Source organism: Megalobrama amblycephala, linkage group LG3, assembly GCF_018812025.1.
Source record: "Megalobrama amblycephala isolate DHTTF-2021 linkage group LG3, ASM1881202v1, whole genome shotgun sequence".
Lineage (NCBI taxonomy): Eukaryota > Metazoa > Chordata > Actinopteri > Cypriniformes > Xenocyprididae > Megalobrama > Megalobrama amblycephala.
This window is the reverse complement of record NC_063046.1, coordinates 9221860-9247032: the sequence shown is the minus strand read 5'-3', so window position 1 is coordinate 9247032 and position 25173 is coordinate 9221860. Positions and strand designations below refer to the sequence as shown.

Genomic DNA, 25173 nt, shown 5'->3' with positions numbered 1-25173 from the left:
TAACTGCTGCTTTTCCAGATGTCTGGATCTAAACATCATCTTCCTTTATCAATCCAGAGCTGATCCAGACGGAGATGCATCACCTGCGGACGTTACGGATCATGTCTGATGTGTACAGTAAGGGCCTGCTGACAGATCTCCAGCTGGAGGTCCAGATGGCGGAGAAGATGTTTCCCATGCTGGACGATCTCCTGGAACTCCACACGTTCTTTTTCAGTGCACTGCTGGAGAGGAAGAAGGAAGACAGGCTGGAAGGGACGAACGGCTTCATAATCAACAGAATAGGAGATGTGCTGGTCAACCAGGTGAGGATGTTTGATTCTACTCAGGGGCTGTTTACAACGGCATTTTCAACTAAAAACTGAAAACTTTTTATGCGTAGGTATTTGCGAGTACAACAATGGCTGTGTTTGTGCTGCTCAAGATACTGAGTTTATTAACGTTTCTCCAGCAAAGTGTAGATTTACTGCACCACTACTACGCCCAGCGGAGACGCATTATTTACATACTAGGGCTGCACCGTTAGTCGTCGAGAAGAGGCTTAATCGACCAAAATTGGTATTAGTCAGTTAGTCGCAGAAAAAAAAAACTCCACAGTGAGAGGCGTAACGGCAGGAAATCCAAACATTTGCCCATCATTCATCAAACTCAAATATGGCTTATCACTTGAAACATGTAAGTAGTAGCAACTTTCCAAGTCCGCTCGCTCTAGTGTTAGCCTAGGTAAATGTGCGCTATTATTTGGCGCATATTCAAGAGTTTGTGTGGAGAGCGCGCTTACTGCATGACATGGAGGCGCTGGTGCGATCACTTGCATTTAACTTAAAGGTGCTAAAGAGGATCTTTTCGTCGACTGAGAAACCAAAGACTGTTACTGAGTTTTTGAAATGAGTGCATGCGTAAGAATTTCGAGGGAACGCCTCCCAAAACTCGTGCACGGGTATTGGAACACGAGTGTTTACCACCGGCATTCGCTGTATCGTGTTAGTGGATTCATTATGTCGGACTCACCGCAGGTAACTCATAATCTGCAGTTGTTACTCCTGTCTCCTGACAAAAACATTGCATGCGGCGCCTGTGGAGTGTGGAAAGTTACTGGAGTGCGCAGCCGCGCTCGTCTCTCACAAGGAACGTCACGGCAGTGATTGACAAGCCAGAGGGCCGATGGGCTTCCAATTGGCTGATGTTTTTAAAGCCCTACCTCGTGCATAGATGATGTATATTAATATTATTCCTTTCAGTGCACCTAATAAATAGTCTTTTATCAGTTAGTAAAGACAGTTTCAAGTAATATTGCAAAAATGTATAAAACAAAACATCCTCGTTAGCACCTTTAAAATACTCCATTTTTGGTCATACAGATAAGAATAATCCATCATTCGAAACTGTAAATTGTTTGCTTTTATTTCTGTGAACTCACAGTAACAACAAAACATTGTGCTTTTGTAAAATAATGAATACAAACAGGATGCACTTTCTGCTATCTCGGTCTCAAGTGGATTGAGTGCATCACGAAAACAAAACAGAAACTCAGCATATTGCCTCACAGACATGGAAAGCTTGAAATGTTTACTTTTAAATTAACTGATTCAAATCTAAAACAAATATTCTCAATTATATAATCCGCATGAAATGTGTATATAGGCACGTCGACTTCTGCGGAGATCTCTACTTCATCTCTGCAGCCGAAAACACACAAAACACTAGTTAAAAAAATTATTAAAATATTTAGACAGTCTCCTTCTGTTTTTCATTCCACATTCATAATCGTTACATTTGGCGGTGCTTTGCTGCAAGCTTTATGCGTGCTTTTGATCGCTGATTAGGCTATGTATTATATATATATATATATATATAGGTGATTAAAGGCTCACTATTATGATTTATATGGCTTATTAATATATACACGCGATTATGAACGACTTCTAGTCAAGGGCAGCCCTATTACATATGTAGAAGAAATGCAGTTGTGCGCAGATGCGTAGTGTTTTTTACAAAGTGACATCGCCAAATACAGGCCTGACAGCAAAATACAGCGTTTTTAGTCATTTTCATGGATCCATGTGAACAGGGATCATTTTGACATCGTTGTCATCTGTAGGCAGAAGAAAAACTTCTCCATTTTTAGTACATTGTTGTCATGTAAACATAACCTCACATGGTTTGTGAACTGGTAAATACAAAAAAAAATCAAATAATAATAATAATAATAATAATCATTTCAAAATAAAAACAATCAAAATAAAACACTTAGCATTTTGCATGTTATGTGCATACGTCAGCATCAGTTATCAGCAGATTCATTGATCATATCCTAGCTCCTGTAATAATTTATCACATGATGTGCTTCAGTTCTCAGACTCAAATGCAGAAAGCATGAAGAGAATCTATGGCAAATTTTGCAGTCGACACAGTGAAGCAGTGAACTTCTACAAGGAGCTGCATGCCAGAGACAAACGCTTCCAGGCATTCATCAGGGTAAATGCTTCAGTTCATTATTTTGGTCATTCTTCCCACTAAGTCCATGAAGATACCTAACGGTCTTCAATGTGGTCTTGTTTCCAGAAAAAAATGAGCAGCAGTGTTGTCCGGCGGCTGGGCATCCCAGAGTGCATTTTGCTGGTGACTCAGCGAATAACAAAGTACCCGGTGCTTTTACAGAGAATCCTGCAGCACACCAAAGGTGAGATTTACTGGTTTCTGTCATGAGCTGTGGTTTGGTTTTAATTCTTTCTTAAAAGAAATCAGTTAGTCAATTCTTAGCAATAATGTTTGGACTAAATGAATATTCAAGCATAAAATGCATATTTTGTTGGAGCTCTAATCCACCCCTCTCATTCCCAATAATTGTCCAATAAATAGACTAAATAAATAAATAAAAAGGAGCAAAGATGCATTAAAGGGATAGTTCACCCAAAAATGAAAATTATCCCATAATTTACTCACCCACAAGCCATCATAGGTGTATATGACTTTCTTCTGTCAGTCAAACACCATCAGAGTTATATTAAAATATATTCTGGCTCTTCTAAGCTTTATAATGCTAGTGAATAGTAACCAATGTTTTTCTGACTTCCGTACACAAGTCGATTCCGGCAGAAGAGTGAACTTTGACCCGACACATGACATATTGATGAACACGCAAGCACAGAGGATAGAGCAAACAAAACACCAGTTAAATTAGAAGTCTAAAACGAGAAATGTCGGAGAAGATTGAGTTTGTTGCTCAGCCCTATTTGTTTGAACCAAGAGAGGCGTCTAATCTCACATAAGCTTACGCTATTCCTACATCCTACGTCATACGCCAGATCTCGGCTCTTTCATGAACGCGCGGGCGGACGTTACTGGAAGCTAGTGGTTACAGTCTATAAAGTTATAAATATGGATATTTTTCTTACAAAAATGCATCTCTTCACTTCAGAAGGCCTTTGTTAACCCGCTGGAGCCGTATGGATTACTTTTATGATGAAGGGAGGTGTTTTTTAGACTTCAAAACCTTGGTTACTATTCACTCCTATAATAAAGCTTGGAAGAATTTATTTTTTAATATAACTCGGATTGTGTTTGACTGAAAGAAGAAAGTCTTATTCACATAGGATGGCTTGAGGGTGAGTAAATCATGGGAAAACTTTCATTTTTGGGTCAACTATCCCTTTAAATTGATTAAAAGTAACAGTATTTCATCAATGAATCCTCCAGTATTTCCACAAAAATATGAAGCAGCACAACTGTTTTCAACATTGTTAATAATAATCAGAAATGTTTCTTGCACCAAATCAGCATATTAGAATGATTTCTGAAGGATCATGTGACACTGAAGACTGGAGTAATGATGCTGAAAATTCAGCTTTGATCACAGGAATAAATTATTACTATTTTACATATTGTAATAATATTTCACAATACTACTGTTTTTGCTGTTTTTTTGTCATATAAATGCAGCCTTATAATAAAAGCATAAAAAACATTATAAAATATTACTGACCCCAAACTTCTGAACGATAATGTAATTTATTTTTTTTTAAGAAAAAAGAAAGTGCTTATTTTGCAGGTGCTGTATATCATAGATTGAGACATCACAGCCCACTTTCAAAGGTTGTGAGCTACTCTGATTTTGCTGTGCTTAGTGTCATTTACAAATACACAGCTGTGAGGAGATGACAAAAAAAAAAAATGAAACAGACACTACAAAATTGGACTCAAGCCAAAAGCAAAGTCAAAACCTCAGTTCTCCAAACCCGTCAGTGTTTAAATAACACCCCAATATTTCACTCACAGTAAACACGGATATTACAGACAGGCCCTCTGCCGCACACATGAGCCGCGACGTGTAAACATTCCACATTTACCGCAAATCACTTCCAACTGTTGCACAGCGAGCCTGAAAGGCTTTTTGGTCACGTTCCCAACAAAGAGATTTTAAAATGAATTAGAGCATCAAGTATAACAAATATCCTTTCAGGGGCAATTTGAGAAGGAGCTTATAGCTCTCAAGAGGATTTTATCCTGCCAGTCTAATACTATAATGAAACTAAATGGACTTGTTCATTGTTTATAGGAATTTATTACTATTCAATATCATATTATAAATCTGTGTGTGTGTGTTTGTGCAGAGAACGAGGAGGACTTTGAGGACTTGACGCAGGCGCTTCAGATGGTGAAAGACATCATTACTTCAGTGGACAATAAAGTAAATGAACATGAGAAGAAGAAAAAGTTGAAAGAGATCTACGGCCGTATGGACAGCAAATCCATCAGTCGCATGAAGAGCGGCCAGATGTTTGCCCGAGAGGACCTTCTGCGCTGTCGGAAGCTTCTCCATGACGGTCCTCTGCAGCTGAAAAATGCTGCCGGGCGACTGAAGGGTAAAACTCTTTAATATTGTTACCACACAACTCATTGTAGACCAGGGACTGCATTCACAAAACATTTTATCTTACCACTAAGAGTTCTCCTAAATAGCAGTAAAAGTTCTTAGCTAAGAGTTTTATCTTAAAACCTATTCACAAAGCTGCTGAGACAAACTTTTACTAAGGAACAGAGAGAAGTCTTAAGCTAACACTAGTGCGTTTTCGTTTTAAAATGCCGTTTTAAAATGAAAACGATCCTCGTCTACACTGGCGTTCCACAGCATTTCAGAAACAATCTCCGTCTACACTACACGACCGAAAACGCATGTCACATGACCGTTCATGCACACTGGGCATGCGTGTACAAGTGTAAACAGTTGCCTCTTGTGCATGTAGGCAGCTGCAGTATTAAAAATGCTGAGGTTAACTGCACAAGGGCTGCTAAAAATGACAACAAAGCCAACAAAGATTGCAGTTCAGTCTCCATGTTATTGTTTACACGGTCGTCAAGGATACGCAGAGCGAACGTGGGTAGCCACGCCATCGTTTTCAGAAGTCTCCGTTTTGGTCTGTTTACACTGAAACTCAACCCCACCGTTTTCAAATTAAAACGTGGTCTGCACTCTCTCGGCTGGTTCCTATTCCCAGGATATGTTTTTGCCTTTTTATTATGATAGGACAGTGAGTAGACAGGAAAGGGAAAGGTTCAGGTCATGCAAGAAGCCCACAAGGCTATCAGTGCAGACGATAGGATATTATAGGATAACTTGACCGCAATGTTTTATCCTTCATCATTCAATACATTTTTCCTATACATAAATGAACCTTTATGTTATGTCATCGCAGATTAAAATCTATAAATCAAAATATTTCTTGCATTCATGAAGAAAAGTTTCAGTTCCCAAAGCTCTATCGCCTATTGCCTCAATGCATACAGTGTCTTTGGGCGGACTGCTGAGGCGGATTGCCAGCAACAACCATTTTAGGATTGTTTGTGATTTGGTCTTAGTGACTTAGGAGTCTTCTTGACCAGTGTTGGGCAGTAACACGTTACTGTAACGCAGTTACTTTTGACAGTAACTAATACTGTAACGCATTACTTTTTAAATAAATTAACTCTGTTACCATTACCATATGGTGCGTTGTACGTTACTTTTTTAAATTAATTAATTTTGGCTGAAGTGTAGCCTACAGCCTAACCTGTTTACAGCAGCGATGCATTGTAGGATTGGTGGATGCCAACCACTGTAAACATGAAGACGCACTGTGGGCGTGTTTCCGTATGTGTGTATGTGCGGCAGTCATGGAGAGTCAAGGCGAGAGCAAGACGAGTTTCTTAAAGTGGAAATATGCTCATTATTTCACTTTAGTTGAGCTTAAAGACAAAAACCTTTTAGTCAAATGTAAGCTGTGTGTTTCTGGTTCGAAGGTCCTATCTACTGCAATAAACATGTGACATGCTGGATCGAAAATATGTGAAATAAGTTTTTCTAGTCGACTAGTAGTTGTTGATTTAAGCCATTAGTTGACTAATCACATTTATATTAATTTAATTTCTTAAATACTGGAGAGAATAAACCAATAATGAGCATTTATGTAATATAGGCTATGCACTCAAGCGCACGCATAACGCTTGCCATAAAGAACCGGCAAAAGTAATGATTATGAATATGACAAAAAACAGCAAGGAGACATTTTAATTGTTTATTAATAAAGTAATATTTTCTGAATCAGTGTCGGCTGCAAAGATGAAGTTGACATTGCTGACTCTCATCATCTCCGGATACTGGACGCGCCTAGAGAGAAAATGCACATTTCATTTGGATTACATAATCAGAGTAGACTCAAGTATTTCAAGCTTTCTATAGATATATTTCTCATGTCTGTGAGACAAGCAGCCTATACACCGAGTTTTGGTTCATTTAGCCTATAAGTCGCACTCCAGTTCACGCGCCATGATCGCGCCCGCGCATCCATGATTATATTGCCTGCTATATTTGCTTCTTATTTATTAAATCCAGGCAATTGGTTGATGAAACATTGATTTAAATTAAGATACAATTTTTACAAAATGAAATTCACTTTTATGAAAACTTAATGAAGTTGTCAAAATCATGTCTGACCCACTCCATGTCTCCCGATATATTGCGCATCTTATGATGCATCTTACTCATGCTGTTAACTTTTCATAATCAAGTAAATGAATTTAAAACATAGGACTATTTAAACATATATATGAAACTACATTTTCTTTAATGACAGTACAGAGAAATTTCATAAGCAAGAGCGGATCACGAGTCACGAGTTTGATCAAGAATAATTTATTCTTAGACTTACATTTAATAATGGGGGCATTCAAGTTATTTGACATATTTTAATTTTTTTTAAAGTAACGCAATAGTTACTTTCCCTGGTAATTAGTTACTTTTATAATGATATAACTCCGTTACTATTTGTGAGAAGTAACTAGTAACTATAACTAATTACTTTTTTAAAGTAACGTGCCCAACACTGCTCTTGACTACTTTTCACTAACTTTTCACAGATTTAGGAGCTAGTTTAAGTGCTAAAATACTTTGTGAAATACTCTTAGAGCAAAAATTTTGGAATCCTAAATTTAGGACTGACACGCCCATTATTTTTAAGAGTTTCTCCTAAATCGTCAAGTTAGGAGCTACTTTAAGCTTTAAGACGTTTTGTGAATACAGCCCCTCATATGTTCAACAAAACTGTTCAACTCTTAAATTATATTCTATTATTTAATTATATTGTTATTTTATTCATTACACGGGGCATCAACCACGTAAACTATTTTATTTTTATTTTATTTTATCACTAAGGCGTAAGATTAAAATACACAATAAGGTTCACACAAACATGTGTCACACATCTACATAAAAAGTATTGCATTATTATTTGTGGTTCTAAATATAAAAATAGACATATTTTGGAAATTAATTAATTAATTTATTTTTTATCCCTAGATGTCCATGCAGTTCTTCTTTCTGATGTCTTTGTGTTCCTCCAAGAAAAAGATCAAAAATATGTTTTTGCATCTCTGGTGAGTGATTTGATTTTTTAATTTTTTTATTTTGACATGACCTATGATTAAAAAATGCCATAGAAGTATTGTACTGTTCATTCTTAGTTCATGTTAACTAATGTTGTTAACTTAAACCTTATTATTAACTGAAACCTTATTGTATAATATATATATATGTAATGCCCTTCTATCGTGATTCTTAATTGTTTTCTTTATTCATGATGTTTTTACTTTTCCTTTGGAAACTAGGAAATGTCTCGCTCTGTTCCATGATACAGTCAGGACATAAGAATAAATATGTTGCTTTGCATTTGGCAAAGAAAACGTTTCATTTGACCTGATTTCTGAAGAAATAGTGTGTTGATTTATAAAATGTGGCCATATGGGGGAAAATCGAGAATGGGAATATAACATGAAAAGCTGATTACTGATTTTTTTTTCTCTGTTTTTCTCTCCTCCTCTCTTTCCCACTTTCCATCTCTCTTTCTCTCTGTGTGTGTTCGTTCCCCTTCACTCCACCCTCCTCATTCTGTGTCTCGCGCTTCCTTTTCTCATCAACAGGACCAGCGAGCCACCGTTATCTCCCTGCAGAAGCTGATCGTGCGTGAGGTGGCCCACGAGGAACGCGGCCTCTTCCTCATCACGGCCGGCATCGCAAATCCCGAAATGGTGGAGGTTCACGCCAGTTCCCGAGAGGAACGCAACACCTGGATGCAGCTCATTCAGGACGCCATGCACTCAATGTGAGTACCTGATATTCTGATCCATCCCTCTCCATCGATGCATTAAAATATATTAAAAAATAAAAAATGTATTAGATAAAATTAAGTATGTAATTGAAAAAATGAAGTGCTGGATGGTTGGTGTTTTACGGAGGAAATGTATATTCAGGGAATGAAAGAGTATTTGACAGCCTCTTGTGGGTTCACAGAGAAAAGGACGATGATGAGGGTATCCCGAGTGAAACGGAGGAAGACAAGAAGCTACTCGAAACCAAAACTAAAGAAATGAGAGGTGAGCAGCTTTCTCTCTGTTAGCTTTCAATGCCTCTTTGTCTATTTTTTGTATGTTTTTTCCCACCAAAATAGTAGTGTTGTGTGTGTGTGTGTGTGTGTGTGTGTGTGTGTGTATATATATATATATATATATATATATATAAATGTATGTATATGTGTATATATGTATATTTATATATATTTTTTTCTCAAATAAATGTTTTTACATGTTTGTGCACACATATATTTTTTACATTTGTATAAAATATTAATAATATTATTAATATAATATTAACATTATTATTAAATATATTCATTATATTTTAATATATTAAAGAAAACACTGTCACTCTGTAGTGAAAACACCAACCATCCACCCCTCCATTTTTTTTTTCTATTATTTAAATGATTAAATATCTAATTTTATGTGATCCATTTATTTATTTTTTTATAAATAAGTATTTTAATGTGTAAATTTATATCTCTGAAAACTTTTTTTTAGGCATCACAAAAGAGTTTAGGGTGGGACTACTAATCAAAAACAATATCTTTTAATAACTTAATGTTTTTTTTTATGATAGTACAAGCATTAAAGACAAAAAAAATAGTTCCATTCCATAGTTCCATTTTGTTAAAATGAACTGATTCAGACGAGTCATTTGCTTATAAATTGCTTTTTTACAGTATGTTTGTCAGCGAGGAACATGCACAATAGTTATCATCAATTTTATAATCTTTGTCATATTTCAGTTTTCTCATTACATTCAATTCAGACTTAATTAGTTAATTAAATCTGCACTCTAATTTCTTTTGACGTGATGTTGTTCATGCCATACGGTAGCAGCGCAGAACCACAAATAATGGTGAAGAAAAGGTTTTAGTTTTATAAAAAAAAAAAAAAAAATCCAGCTTGCTAATTATGATAAATCTGCAAATGACAACTCCCTTATCTTTTTAGACATGCTCCAGAGGAAAGATGAACAGATCGTCTCACTCCTGCTGGAGAAGATGAAGCTTTTCCGTGAAATGTGCGGTTCATCCGACGACACCGCTTCGCCAGTCAAAATGCTCTTCAGGGCCAACAGCGAGGACGTACCCAAGGGGGAACCCATCATGATAGACGCTCTCAGAGAGGGTAAGAAACGCCACCAGCGTCTTCAGCTGTTCTCCACCTGTCGTCTTAAAACGGATGTGTTATTTATGAGTTATTTGTGTTTGGTGGCAGCTGTGGCAGCATCTCATTTCCAGCTCTAATGTTCTTCCAGGACTAGTAACTCACTTAATGTAATGCGGTTAGTGACGTGCATGTGTGTGTTTATGTGGCAGTGGAGATGTTGCAGGCGCTGGTGAACAGCACTCTGGGAGGGGCGGTCGGGCAGCAGGTGGCCTGCGCTCAGGGGAACATGGGGCCCGTGTGTCTGCCACGCAGAGCCGAGACATTCGGAGGCTTTGACAGCCACCAGATGAACATCTGCAAACGTGAGAAATTTAATGTACTCATCAGGAAATGTATTTTTTTCTTTAAGAAAACAGTAACACTTTACAGTAAGGTCTCATTTGTTAACATTAGTTAAAGGGATAGTTCACCCAAAAATGAAAAATATCCCATGATTTACTCACCCTCAAGCTATCCTAGGTTTATGTGAGTGTCTTCTTTCAGATGAACACAATCAGAGTTATATTAAAAAATATCCTGGCTCTTCCAAGCTTTATAACGGGAGTGAATGGGGGTTGAGATTTTGAAGCCCAAAAAAGCACATCCATCCATAATAAAAGTAATCTATACGACTCCAGGGGGTTAATAAAGACCTTCTGAAGTGGAGCGATGGGTTTTTTAAAGAAAAATATCCATTTTTAAAACTTTATAAACTATAATAACTAGCTTCCGGCAGACGGCCATACGCATACTGTGCAATTATACCATTATAAAGCACTCCCATTATAGAGCCAGGATATTTTATAATATATCTCTGATTGTGTTTGTCTGAAAGAATAAAGTCATATACGCCTAGGATGGCTTGAAATCATGGGATAATTTTCATTTTTTGGTGAACTAACCCTTTAATGCTTTAACTAACATGAACTGACAATGAGCGATATATTTTTACAGCATTTATTAAAGGGGACCTATTATGCCCTTTTTTAAAATTTTTGATTTTGTTTTTGGGTCTACTAGAATAGGTTTTTATTCTTGAATTTTCAAGAAACATTATTTTACACCTATTCTCCATTGTTGCAGCTCCTCTCTTCCCAGTCTGTCAGTAACGCTCTGTTTAGTTCCTGTCTCAATGAAGCCCCTTCTTCCAAAAAGAGCAATGTGCTCTGATTGGCCGGCTGGACCAGTGTGTTGTGATTGGTCAAGCGCTTTCAGCGTGTTTTGGGAAATGTTCTGCTTGATAATAATGAGAATAACTACCACTGGAGCTAACTTTGCAGACCGTTTTCATGCTCAAACAGCAACATTACACACTAAAGAAAGATGAACATGTAAAAAAGCAGAATAGGTCCTCTTTAACTTACAATAACAGTATATTTTTGCAGCATTAATTACCTGTTAATGTTAGTTAGTTAAAAGTTTTCTTGTTCATGTTAGTTCACAGTGCATTAACTAATTGTAAAATTTGTATCTTAAAAATACATCAGTAAATTTTTAGATTAATTTAACTAAGATTAATAAATGCTGTAGAAGTTTTGTTAATTGTTAGTTCAGCTAATGTTAACAAATGAAACCTTACTGTAATGTGTCTCCAAGAAAACTTTACAAATCTTTTTTTATATAAAGCATGATTGAGTGCTACGAAAGAGGATTAGGGCCAAGCAATAATAAAAAAAATAAAACCATCTCGAGATTAAAGTTGTTAAATTTCGGAAAAAAAAATCTTTAAATTTCGAGAAAAAAGTCGAAATAAAATGTTGAGAATAAACTCATTAAATTACGAGAAAAAACTCGTTAAATTTCGAGAAAAAAGTCGAGATAAAATGTTGAGAATAAAGTCGTTAAATTACGAGAAAAAAGTTGTTAAATTACGAGAACAAATTCGTTAAATTATGAGAACAAATTCTTAATTTAATGAATTTGTTCTCATAATTTAACGACTTTTTTCTCGTAATTTAATGACTTTATTCTCAACATTTTATCTCGACTAACAAGTTTTTTTCTCGACTTTTTTCTCAAAATGTAACTATTTTTTTCTCGTAATTTAACAACTTTAATCTCGAGATGGTTTTATTTTTTTATCATTGCTTGGCCCTAATCCTCTTCCGTAGATTGCTGATTGGATCCTGCTCACGCTCGTTGTGTTTGTGTGACTGTAGATGGTGACAAAGAGGAAGCTGAAGATCTTCGGAGGACAGAATCTGACAGTGTACTAAAGAAGGTAGGAAGCCTGTGCTCCGGCCAATAGGAAAATAGCTGCGGTCCAAGCTAACACTATTTTAACCAGTCAGCATCTGAATTTATGTTTAAGTTTAAAACAGGAAATTATGTCTGTACAGTAAAACATCTTAAAATGAATGAATCCTCATATCCTCACACATATATATATAATCTGTCTGTTTCCCAAAAATAGTAATTATAATGAAAGTGTATGCATTCTATCTGACTATATAAACTGAATCAAATTACCCATACTGCCCCCTAGTGTCATTTAGTTTTTACTACACACACATGTGCTGTGATTATATCCTGTCAGGTTTTGTAGCTAATGGCAGTCATTAGTGCAGTGGGAGCTCAGTGAAGGGTGGAAAATGAATAAGCGTCCATTAGGGGTGGCCAGCATCGCCTGACTCTTTAATGTGCGTAATGAGCAGCGGTGAGCTGGGCTCAGGCCTGCGCTCTGGTTGGTGCTGGGCTGATTAAACACACTCAGCTGGGCTCAGTAAAGCTGCAGTCTCTGCTTGTCTGCTCTACAGGGAGGAAACGCCAACCTGCTGCTCCTGCTGAAGAGAAACAGCGAGGTAAGACAGAAGAGCATGCTTCTTTTAGAGTCGAGGGTGTTATCCTTCAGAGCTTCTTGGGCTTGTGGATGTTTTTAGCTCGTTGAACTGGCAAAGAATCAGTGCATTTGGATAACATGTAGAGATGATAACATCTGTTTTCTATGACATTCTTGAATAACTTTTTAGATTTAATCAATTGTATGTATTTTTGTGATGTTCATACATTTTGTTGTTGTGAGACTTGACAGTCTTTCCTGATGTCTTGTGTTTCCTGACAGCAGGTCCTGACTAGTGTCACTCACCTCCATGAGCTCTTGACCTCACTTCAGGTGTGTATTTCAAAAACAGTGTGACTGGTGTTTGGAGCCTATAGAATGTAGTTATATGCTCCTAAAATTTAAGATATCAGGGCAAAAATGCCCCTGTGTGAGTTTTTATCTCATATTTATATCATGATATAGTTAAGCAATATCAGTATACAACAGTTAAAAAAAAAAAGGTTAATATTGTATTATATTTTAGACACAATATTGTCTGCACAAATATTATCTGTAAAGCCAGAGTAGAACTGTTGTGCATCTCCGAGCGACAGTTTTCATTTCGGAATGAATGCGTGTTTTGAACAAATCAGTCGTGTGAACCAATGATTCAATGGTCCATTCATAAAAGCTTTGTCTCATTTCGAAGGCTGCATCCTCTGGAGGATGAAGACCTTCGTTCATCTTCAGAACACAAATTAAGATATTGTTGATGAAATCCGATGGCTCAGTGAGGCCTCTATTGAGAGCAACTTAATTAACACTTTCAGTGCCCAGAAAGCTACTAAAGACATATTTAAATCAGTTAATGTGAGTTCAGTGGTGCTGTCTTAATATTAAGTGATTAAGTGACAAGAATACTTTTTGTGCACCAAAAAAACAAAATAATGACTTTTCAACAATATCTATATGGGCCCATTTCAAAACACTGCTTCATGAAGCTTCTGAGCTTTATGAATCTTTTGTTTCGAATCAGTGATTCGAAAGTAAAGTAAAGTACAGATTCTCCCAAAAAATACTTAAGTACTGTAACGAAGTATTATTACTTTGTTACATTACACCACCAAAATATTATATTTCCATATTTAAAAAAAAAAAAAAGTTTAGTTCACCCAAAAATGAACATTTTGTCATTTACTCACCCTCATGGCTGCTGTGTAATAAATTCTATGTTGAATCAAATATTTATTTATTTTTCTAAAGCTACTTTTTGTAATGTCCATTTCATGCTTTTCTCATTAACACAATAATGACTTTAAAGGTCCCGTTCTTCATGATCCCATGTTTCAAACTTTAGTTAGTGTGTAATGTTGTTGTTAGAGTATAAATAAAATCTGTAAAATTTTAAAGCTCAAAGTTCAATGCCAAGCGAGATATTTTATTTAACAGAAGCCGCCTACATCGAACGGCCAGTTTGGACTACATCCCTCTACTTCCTTCTTTAATGACGTCACTAAAACAGTTTTTTGACTAACCTCCGCCCACAGGAATACACAAGAGTTGCGTTTGTAGAGTGTGTTTGTCGCCATGTCGTCGAAACGCTGTTATTTTCATCCCGCAGTCCAATCACCGGGTCTGATTCCGGCTCAAATTGATAGGGTAAAATTAAAGACATGTTTACAATAACACTGAGCGCGTGCATCTCCACGTTATGGTAAGAGGCGTGACCTTTCCGGGCAAGATGCGCTAAACTGCTGTCGAATCACAACACAGGAACCGCTGGCACAATCAGAACTCGTTACGTATTTCTGAAGGAGGGACTTCATAGAACAAGGAAGTCATCAGCCCGTTTTTATGACAGTGGAAACAGCGGTATACAGATAAGTAAATTATGTGAAAAATACTGTGTTTTTTTACACGCGAAACATGAACACATGTTATATTGCACACTATAAACACAATCAAAGCTTCAAAAAACCACGAAAAACGGGACCTTTAAATTATGTTTTGGGGGTAATTTCTCAGCCAAATTTGATGTGTGATTAATTAGATTAATTGATCGCCACATTGTTTAATTAATTAGATTAAATATTTTAATCGCTTGACAATTTTCAAATATAACAATTTAAATTAGACTTGTATACTTGTTATATTTTTTTCCTTGTTTACTCTTACTAGCCACGGTGTGTGTTTATATATAATGTCTTGTGTTAAATGGTTTCTTTGTGAATCTTGTTTACAGGCTGTGGTGCTGCAGCAGGACACTTTTATCGAGGACCAGCGTCAGGCCCTGAGCGAGCGCACCCCGTCCCGCTCCTCTCGTCCCCCCTCGCTGGTGGAGCAGGAGAAACAGCGCAGCTTGGAGCGGCACCGACAGGAAGCCGCCGCTCTACAGCGCCAGCAGGCTGCCCACGCCGAAGAGAAGCGACGCAAGGAAAAGGAGTGGGATGTGAAGGAACGGGAACTGACGGACCGGGAGGTGCTGCTGCACGTGAGGGAGGAGGAGATGCGGAGGAGGAACAAGGAGATGGAGGATGCGCAGCAGGAGCTGCTGGGAAGGAAGGAGGATTATCAGAAGGATCTAGAGAGACTGAGGGATGCTCAGAGGAGGCTGGAGAGGGAGAAGGAGCAGATGCAGAAGGAGCTGGAGAGAGTGGAGCACCTCCGGGAGGTGGAGGTGAGGCTTGAACTGCACATTCAAGCAGGTTTTTTGCACCCATTTCATCTGCGCATTACTCATCATTAACTATTTATTATATTAAATCACTCCGGATAAAGATCTGCATCTCATTTCTTTCTGCAGAATTTTATTGAAAATTCTTCTTTTTTTCTGGTGTTTGAGAGCAACCAAAAATATTAGTTTTGAGGAACTGTTTGTGACATGGTCATTTGAGAAATTCCAAAAATTTGACTGTGTGCATGACTGAATAAAATTGGATGAATTAAAGGGTTAGTTCACCCAAAAATGAAGATTCTGTCATTAATTACTCACCCTCATGTCGTTCCACACCCGTAAGACCTTTGTTCATCTTCAGAACACAAATTAAGATATTTTGATGAAATCCGAGAGTCCGAGTGTCTGACTCCTCAATAGAACCTGGAAGCGCTGGACGTAAACAACATAAGAGAAAGATTTTTGTTTTGTTTTTGCACACAAAAAGTATTCTCGTTGCTTCATAAAATTAAGGTTGAACCCCTGCAGTCACGTTAACTGTTTTAACGATGTCTTTAGTACCTTTCTGGACCTTGAAAGTGTTGATTATATTGCTGTCTATAGAGGAGTCGTAAAGCTCTCGGATTTCATCAAAAATATCTTAATTTGTGTTCTGAAGATGAACAAAGGTCTTACGGGTGTGGAACGACACGAGGGTGAGTCATTAATGACAGAATTTTCATTTTAAGGTGAACTAACCCTTTAATCTTTTGTTTTGACTATCATCATAACGTCTTGTTCACCTTGTTATTTTTTATTTTATATTTGTAAGATAAAAATGTATCCAAGAAAATACTACAAATTAGGTAGGCAGAATATCAATTATTGACCAGTTATTATAATTCATATCAGTTGCATTATGTACAGTATATGCTGTGTAGGTATATATATATATATATATATATATATATATATATATACACTACTGTTCAAAAGTTTGGTGTCAGTAAGATTTTTTAATGTTTTAAAAGAAGTATCTTCTGCTCACCAAGCCTGCATTTATTTGATTAAACAAAAACAGTAATATTGTGAAATATTATTCCAATTTAAAACAGCTGTTTTCTATGTCAATATACAGTAAAGTGTCATTTATTCCTGTGATCAAAGCTGAATTTTCAGCATCATTACTCCAGTCTTCAGTGTCACATGATCCTTCAGAAATCAATCTAATATGATGATTTGATGCTAAAGACCACATGTCCCAAGATTCAACGTTCAAACGCTCAACGCTCAAACTTGGCATCATCAAGTTCCACCTTTGTTTTGAATAGGCCTCTAGCGACCTCTAGCGGATAGAATTATTACATACTGCACCTTTTTGAATTAATCGCATGCGTTAACGCGTTAACGTTGACAGCCCTAATATATATAAAATATCTATATATTTGATTTATGTGATCAAAATTGCAGTAATATTGTGCAATATTACATAGATTTATACAATATTAAACAAATGTAGCATCATGCCTGCTGTTAAATTATATACTACATTCATATTAATACTGACCATAAAGAGCATATGTGAATGTTATAATGCCGGTAGAGCTGGAATCGAGGCTTCGTCGGGACAGTGTTCTTGCATGGAGAAGCACAATTACACAACATTTTGGTTTTCAGCTACAGTAACTAATGTGCTCACTCACAGAATCAGACACTACTGCCTTTTATATAATACATTTCCTATTATATCTTTATGATTTCTTTGGTATGTTGGGTCGGATTGCTTTCACATCTCAAGCGAAATGCTCCAGAGTTCGTTTGAAAGTGTAGGAGGTCTTGGTACACCGCTTTGGTCTGCTTTTAGTGTGCATCGAAGTGTGATTGCTGCTTTCACACCTGCCCAAACTAACCACTCCAGGGGCAGCGAAGTTTAGTGCGATTCAACCGAACTAAATGAGGCAGGTGTGAAAGCACGCCCTCAGACTGTCACTTTTGACCAGTTTAGGTCCCTCCTTGCTATCTGTGTGATATCTGTGCTATATATATATATATATATATATATATATTACAGTGGCATGAAAAAATATGTGAACCCCTTGCAGAATCTGTGAAAATGAGAATTTTATTAATTCTCATTTTAATAAATATTTATATATATATATATATATATATATATATATATATATATATATATAAAACCCTATCTTTCAGAAAACTCTTACTGACCCCAAGTATATATAATATTATTTTTAATGAATCATAGACAAACTAGTATTTATAGGCCATGAATTGGCTAATCTTCTTCCAAAATTGTAATATTGGTGAGTCTGTTTTTCAAATCATAAATTTAAATATTATTATAATATATAATATATTATGCATAATTACAAGCTATTTTTGCACCTTAACATTTTTTGTTTGTTTGTTTTTTGTTTTGTTTTTGTAAACATGATTTGTCAGACTTCAAATACTTCTGCGCTCTGACTAACAGAAGTTATGTAAAGCCAGTCAGTCAGTTTGGAGCTTGCTGTTGCGAGTTCTTTCCTCTCCAAACCGTCTAGCAAATAGCATGCACGCTTTGACACGTTGACCTGTGATGCTTGTGATTCAGCTCGTGTCATTTCCTGATTTGAGTTTTAACTCATAACCTATCATTTATTCCATAGGCTCGTCTTCAGCGCACCCCGTCCAGCACATCGGAGGACTCCCTGAAGCTCCAGAGCAGCAGCTCCATCGAGCGAGAGATCTGGGAGGGCGAGTTATCGTCCAGCCCCAGGAAGAACTCTCTGTCCAGGATGGACTCCAAACAGAAGGGCCGCAGCCTCTTCTCCCTGGGCGGCAAAACACAGAGCATAGAGGGTCAAAACCAGATGCCCACACGACTGCTTCAGCTGGCTACATCTAAGGAGAAAAAGGACAAAAAGAAGAAGAAGAGCAAAAACCAGCCTCCTCAGGATGCAGGTGAACACTGTGAACTCACAGGCACTAATTCAATAGAGATAATGAGAAAGAATTAATTCAGTTAGCCTGGAAATCACAATCTCCGTGTCTGTTCTCTGACGCAGAACGTCACACATTTCCATTTAAATTGCAAAAGGAGGAAGATCTTTGCACATACTGAAGAAGTGAATGCATTAATGTCCGTTACACTGAGAATGATGACTCTATTGTGGTTCAGTCTAGATGAATCGTCTTCTCAAATCCTGATGTTTTTTTGTCTACAGCATCACATCTGTTGCCCCTGGCGGAGCCTCCTATGGACGGAGAGATCTTCTTCTGCTGATTTACCCATCATCCCTTCTGTCCACATCATTCCCTCTCATGGACTTTCTATCAAAGTGCCCTAATATCGCAGTTATGGTTCGGCAATATTTCTAAAATATGATAAATCACACAAAACATATCCAAGTCATATTATATCACAAAATAAAATATTACATTTTGCTTAAACCAAATGAAGACTATTTTAGGATTGTTTTAATTTTTAATTTTTTTTGTACATTATGACATTTTAATAACAATTTATGACATTTACCCCCAAATTCTTATTACTGTAATGTAGGAATATATATATATACTGTAATAGTAATAATATATTATTTAAGTTGTATTTATATAACATGGTAAATGTTTCTTTTATATAATATTTTATTACAGTATTTTTGCTGTGATAAAGTTAAAAACTTGCTGTATTACAGTAAGAATAACTTTACAAAAACAGTAAAGTGTGTGTGTGTATATATATATATATATATACACTAAAAAAATAAACAAATTTACACAATAAAATACCGTTTTTCATTGAAACGGTAACATACTGTAAAAACAATGCATTCTGGGTAATATTATTTGTCATTTTCCAGAAAGTATCCTATAGGTTACTTTCTCGAAAATGACAAATATTACCCAGAATGCACTGTTTTTACAGTATATTACTTTTGTATATCACATTATAATGCATTCTGGGTAATATATGTTGTTTTCAAGAAAGTCGCCTATAGTCTTATTTTCTTAAAATGACAAATATTACCCAGAATGCATTGTTTTATGGTATATTACTGTTTCAATGGAAAACAGTATTTTACTGTGTAAATTTGTTTCTTTTTTTTTTACAGTTATTTTTTAGTGTATATATGAAATTTTTACTTTTTAAAACTTTAATTTGGATATAATTTGAATATATATTATTATTATTATTATTATTATTAATTTATTTTGGGGATAAATGTGACATGGACATGTTTGCTGTGAGAACTACACATCAATCTTAAGATTTGCACTTCTTTCAAATGTTTATCAGACAAATTCCGTCTTTCCATAAATTGTTAAAACATACAGATTCCTGTATTTCAGTGTCTTTGAGTTAACAAATCATTTGTTCCACCAAAAGGTTTAGAAAACGCAAAAAAATATAAATTGTAGCTCCCCCTATTGGCCAACTGTTTAGGAAGAGAAATCATTTTGGCGTATTGCACACAAGAATGATCATTTAAAATTTAATCACAGTTTTAACATTTAAACGGATTAGGGCAGAGAGGTGGTTTTCCATTTCCCCCCATGTCTTCTATTTTAGGTTCCCGAAGGAATGTCCCGTCTTTGAAATGCCACCGAGCACTTTAACACCCTTCACATGTTACCCCGAAAATGACAATCAATTTTTCATTAGCATTCCAAAGATAATGCCCTAAGGACAGTTTTTGGAGGCCGTTGTATAACATGCCAAGGCATGTGATGCTAGTTTGAGATTCTCTAATCCATCTGTGTTTAATACTTCATGACTTCAGCAGGACAGATGAGCTGTAAATACTGTATGAATCGTAGACTCCTGGAGGATATTTAAAGCTACCTGCTGGACAGGTAACAAAGATAATCATCCACACAGGATAGTGTACTTAGCCTATACGTTCACCCTTATGGATCGAATGCACCGTATCATATCTAAATGTCAATAATAATGCATTTAGCACCCCAGTTTTTGCACACAAAGTGTCCACTTATTTCATCATACATGAATATTCACCCTACAAGCATACAGGCTTTTGTTCAGCTAGAGGTTCTGTTGGCCTGATTTTGTTAGGAGTTATTTATTGGTCCAAGAACATTTGTTATTTTTATTTGAATTCTGTTTTTTAAGCAGTACATGCTCTTAAAGTCCTACTTGTGCAGGTTTGTGCTGCACTGACTTAACTCCACCATGAGGGTGCAGCAGAGAAGCATTTTATATTGGAAAGCTCCTCAATGGATTTACATAACTTGATGTCAGAGGAGACACAGTGACGCAGTGCAGGAATTATTATTTCGTCACACGCACAAAGGGAACTATTGATTTGTAATTTAAGGAGAACGGTGCCTATGGCCTTACAGAACTGTCAGTCACACTTTTGTCCTCAGGAACAAAGCGACAGGGAAAACTCAATTCAGGCAGAATATTGTTGAAATGTCTCATGCATAAACGTAAACTGAAGTTGCTTAGCCTTAAAGAAATGATGGCGTGCACTAAAATATAACCCAGCAATTTCTCAGGAGTATAGTTTCATGGTTTTTTTTTGTTTTTGTTTTTTGTTTTTTTTCCATCATTGACAGTAAGGTTTCATTTGTACATTGAGGTACATGTTTTCTTGCGAAATAAAAAGGAAGAACTAATATGTAAATATTGTGTAACATGTTGAAATGTAAAATTCTGAAAATGTTTAATTTGTGATTAATTTTGTAAGTAATTTTGTAATTACTTAAAATGTAATTTTGTGTTTGAGACGTAATGCTTTATTTATCATTGATCCCTTTGTGTTGAAGCAGAAGACGCAATATTTTCCTCACATTAAAAGCTATTGCAAATTTTCTTGTTTTTGATCTGTTCATTGTGCTGGAGGAGGTTATTGTATGTTTCGTTCAAATTCGCAAGTGACTGAACAAACAGATCAAGGTCACCTTTTTCTTTTAAAAAGATTAAAGAAATTGCCACTGTACAAAGACTCGCGTATAAACAGAGCCTTTCATCTATTTCATGCAGTTTGCTTTAAAAAAAAAAAAAAAAAAATACTGATAAATCAAATTCCAGTGACACCATTAACCTGTCATTGATGGCCAGAGATTATATATGAGGTGGGTCATTTCTACTTACCAGTATTTTCATGTCCCAATCATCATCATCATCTTATGCCTTAAATATAGTGAAAGAAAAAAACTCAATTTTAAAGAAGTCATTTGCTTCACAATTAATGGATACATTTGGATGTGAGGATGTTTGGGCAGAAGTTGCCATTTTTTTCTGGGTTCTGTTTCTATATTCTGTTCTCCTTAAAAAAATACTAAGATAACATAACAAGGAAACAAAAATAATACAAAATTGTATTCTTACAAAACTTTTTTTTTTTTTTTTTTGTAAGTTTTCTATAGTTCTTCAGAATATTTAAGAAATATTATGTGGTTTTGTCTTTACTAAACAAAATTGTTTTAGAAGTATATAATTCCGTTTAAGAGAGGGAAAAGATAATAGGTTTGTGCAGATCGATCGGCTTATGACATCAAAGTACGACTCCTTATGCTTTTGAATCGCTCTCGCGGTACTTTGATGTCACGCGCCGATCGGTCTGTGCAGCGCCGATGCGTCTCGAACAAGCTTAATGACATCGTCATCCAGGATGCAACACCATTTTGGAGGGAAAACAACAATATAAACATCGGTGAGTATTATCAGTGGATTTGTGAGTTCTGTGGTGATAGCTGGTTTGTTTCACTCCAAATCAGTTGTATAATGTGTGATAAAAATTTCAGTCATTGTGATATCAGTGTATCAAAATATATCAATCAAGCATCCTTATGTTAGAAAATACTTAGTGGTTAGCTTTAGCTAGTGATGGAGAAACAGCTCTTTTCGAAGCTCGTAAATCAGCTGAACCAAAGCAATATTGCTTTGTAAAAGATTTACTGTTTTGAAAGCTTGTTTTATTACTTTGTAGTCCTTGTTTTTTGTGTTAAAGGTGCTAAAGAGGATGTTTTGTTTTATACATTTTTGCAATATTACTTGAAACTGTCTTTACTAACTGATAAAAGACTATTTATTAGGTGCACTGAAAGGAATAATATTAATATACATCATCTGTGCACGAGGTAAGACCTTAAAAACATCAGCCAATCGGTGTTTTAAACATAAAACGTTGAATATTGATATTTTTATGTTATTTAAAAATGATTAAATGTAAAATTAAAATTGCCAGTAGGTGGCAGCAAGTCATTGTTAATGAGTGAGTCATTGAGTTTCAACTGATTAATTCAAATGGCTGATTCATTCAGGAATGAAGCATTTGACTGTCTTAATGAGTGAGTCATTGAATCATTCAATCAAACAATTTGTTAATCATCTGTTGCTCAGAGATGCAAAACAGTCCTGTGGCTTTGTTTGGAACTATTTTCATTTGGCGAAATAGAGCAAAAACAGGCAATATTGTGTTTAAATGTAACTCACTTAATATTAAATTTGTTATTTATTGAACTGTTGTATAAAATCAATATCACATTTGTAATCATGCTGATTGGAGAAAAAAACAGCACTATTTGTGTGATAAAGTAAGTAAAGGATTAGTAAACGATTGGCCCTCTGGCTTGTCAATCACTGCCATGACGTTCCTTGTGCGAGACGTGTGCGGCTGCGCGCTCCAGTAACTTTCCGCACTCTACAGGTGCCGCATGCAATGTTTTTGTCAGGAGACAGAAGTAACAACTGCAGATTATGAGTTACCTGCGGTGAGTCCGACATAATGAATCCACTAACACGATACAGCGAATGCTGGTGGTAAACACTCGTGTTCTAATACTTGTGCACGAGTTTTGGGAGGCGTTCCCTCGAAATGAGCTGTGAAGGAGGAAGGATGTTCTTACGCATGCACTCATTTCAAAAACTCAGTAACGGTCTTTGGTTTCTCAGTCGACGAAAAGATCCTCTTTAGCACCTTTAAGCCCAGAACACACCAAGCCGATGGCCGGCCGTCGGGCAGTTTTTGTTCATCGGCCGACTAAGTTTTCTCAGTGTGTTCCGCACCATCGGCTGAAGTTGGTCCTGGCCGGCTTTTTTTCAGCCGATTCAACATGTTGAATCGGCGTCAGAGCTCATCGGTCTGTCGGGCCATCTGATCATTCTGATTGGCTACTGCCACCTGCTGGTACGGAAAGGCATTTCATCTTACACAGGTGCAGAACAGACGTGCTACTCGGGTGTCAGTTTGGTGTGTTAGGCGAAGAAGAAACCGCTCTTTTCGAAGCTCTTAAATTAACTGAACCAATTGCTTTGTAAGCTTGTTTTATTAATCTGTAGTCCTTGTTTTGTGTGTTAAGCCCGGAACACACCAAGCTGATAATCAGTCGTTGGGCAGTTTTTGTTCGTCGGCCAAGTTTTCTCAGTGTGTTCCGCACTGTCGGCTGAAGTTGGTCCTGGCCAATTCCACATGTTGAATCGGCATCGGAGCTCATCGGTCCATCAGGCCATCTGATCATTCTGATTGGCTATTCACCTACTGCCACCTGCTGGTACGGAAAGGCATTTCATCTTACGCAGAACAGATGTGCTACTTGGGTGTCAGTTTGGTGTGTCAGGCCAACTTTGGACCCAGACGCTGCCGACATGAGCCAAACCCGCAGTCTGCTTTCGTCACCACTAGTTCATCAGCGTCGGCTTGGTGTGTTCCTGCCTTTAGAGGCATGTGTTCGACTTGATCTGTCCGCTTCAATTCGAGCGCACCTACTGGTACGAAACTAAGTGCAATGTAGTGTTGTCAAAAATATCAATTTTTCGATACATATCGATACTGAAATATCTGAAACGTTTCCAATACTCATTTTCCGCAGAATAGATATGCAATACCAGCTGCTCTTTATCTCTCTCTCATCTCTCCGACAGCTAGTAAGTAACTCACAATCTCTGGATGAATATTGTTGGTGTTACAGGGCTTGAATTTTGGCGTGGGATTGCACGTATTGTGTATAATTTTACACATTCCTGCAGATTTTGTTCTCACACCTAAAGTGCGTGCACATAAAGCTGCTTCTCAGTACTAAATTGAGTTGCTTTTCGCTGCTTATTGTGCTTAAACAATGCCAGTCTTGGTGAGTATTCTCGTAAACACAGTCAGTTATGTTTCAAGTGAATGTAAACAGTTGAGAAATAAAACGCATGTGTAACAGTATAATGGATCTGTCCGTCAGGTCTTAAATATACCTGCTGCCAAATTATTAGATAATATTAAAAATATCTAAAATATATTTTAAATATATGTTAAATAAATGTTGTACACAGTGAAGCTCAATGAAATATATTTTTGAAATTATTATTTTTTTTTTCGTTTCAACATTCATATACTGAAATATATTTCAAAATATATATTCAGTGAAAAGAAAATACATATACATATATAGAAATATATGGAGGGCAAAATAGATTTTTTATATATAATGCTTTTATATAATGCGCATGCATTAAGGCATTGATGACAGAGTCCATTATCAGACTGTGTAAATTCTCTTCCACAGCCTGTCCTGTGTGTGTTTCCCAACAGCCATTAGCTCCATGGTAGTGATGTGGGTTGCCAACTGTTGGTTGCAATGCTGTGAAACCTGTTGCTAAGGTAACAAACAGTCCAAGTAGGCTATATTGCAGGAGGAGAGAGTGAGTGCATGCATGCAGGGATCACTGAATGTCATCAAGATTTATTGAATGAATGAT

General features: G+C 36.5%; 1 protein-coding gene across 7 annotated transcripts in view; it reads left to right on the top strand.

Annotated features, from left to right (window-relative positions):
• The window catches only part of LOC125264444 (A-kinase anchor protein 13-like), a 110969-nt gene extending 89672 nt beyond the window's left edge, over positions 1-21297 (top strand). For 6 of the 7 annotated variants that reach the window (XM_048183736.1, XM_048183734.1, XM_048183738.1 and 3 more), the window contains 15 exons: positions 58-305; positions 2353-2478; positions 2566-2683; positions 4614-4865; positions 7835-7911; positions 8455-8636; positions 8825-8907; positions 9847-10023; positions 10215-10367; positions 12204-12265; positions 12801-12845; positions 13106-13156; positions 15048-15482; positions 18125-18419; positions 18683-21297. In XM_048183736.1, coding sequence (XP_048039693.1) covers positions 58-305; positions 2353-2478; positions 2566-2683; positions 4614-4865; positions 7835-7911; positions 8455-8636; positions 8825-8907; positions 9847-10023; positions 10215-10367; positions 12204-12265; positions 12801-12845; positions 13106-13156; positions 15048-15482; positions 18125-18419; positions 18683-18741 — 2363 coding nt within the window. In that variant the 3' untranslated portion in view covers positions 18742-21297. The remainder of the gene's footprint in view (positions 1-57; positions 306-2352; positions 2479-2565; positions 2684-4613; positions 4866-7834; positions 7912-8454; positions 8637-8824; positions 8908-9846; positions 10024-10214; positions 10368-12203; positions 12266-12800; positions 12846-13105; positions 13157-15047; positions 15483-18124; positions 18420-18682) is intronic. The other variant, XM_048183732.1, reaches the window with a different exon arrangement.
• The last annotated feature ends 3876 nt before the right edge of the window (positions 21298-25173 follow it).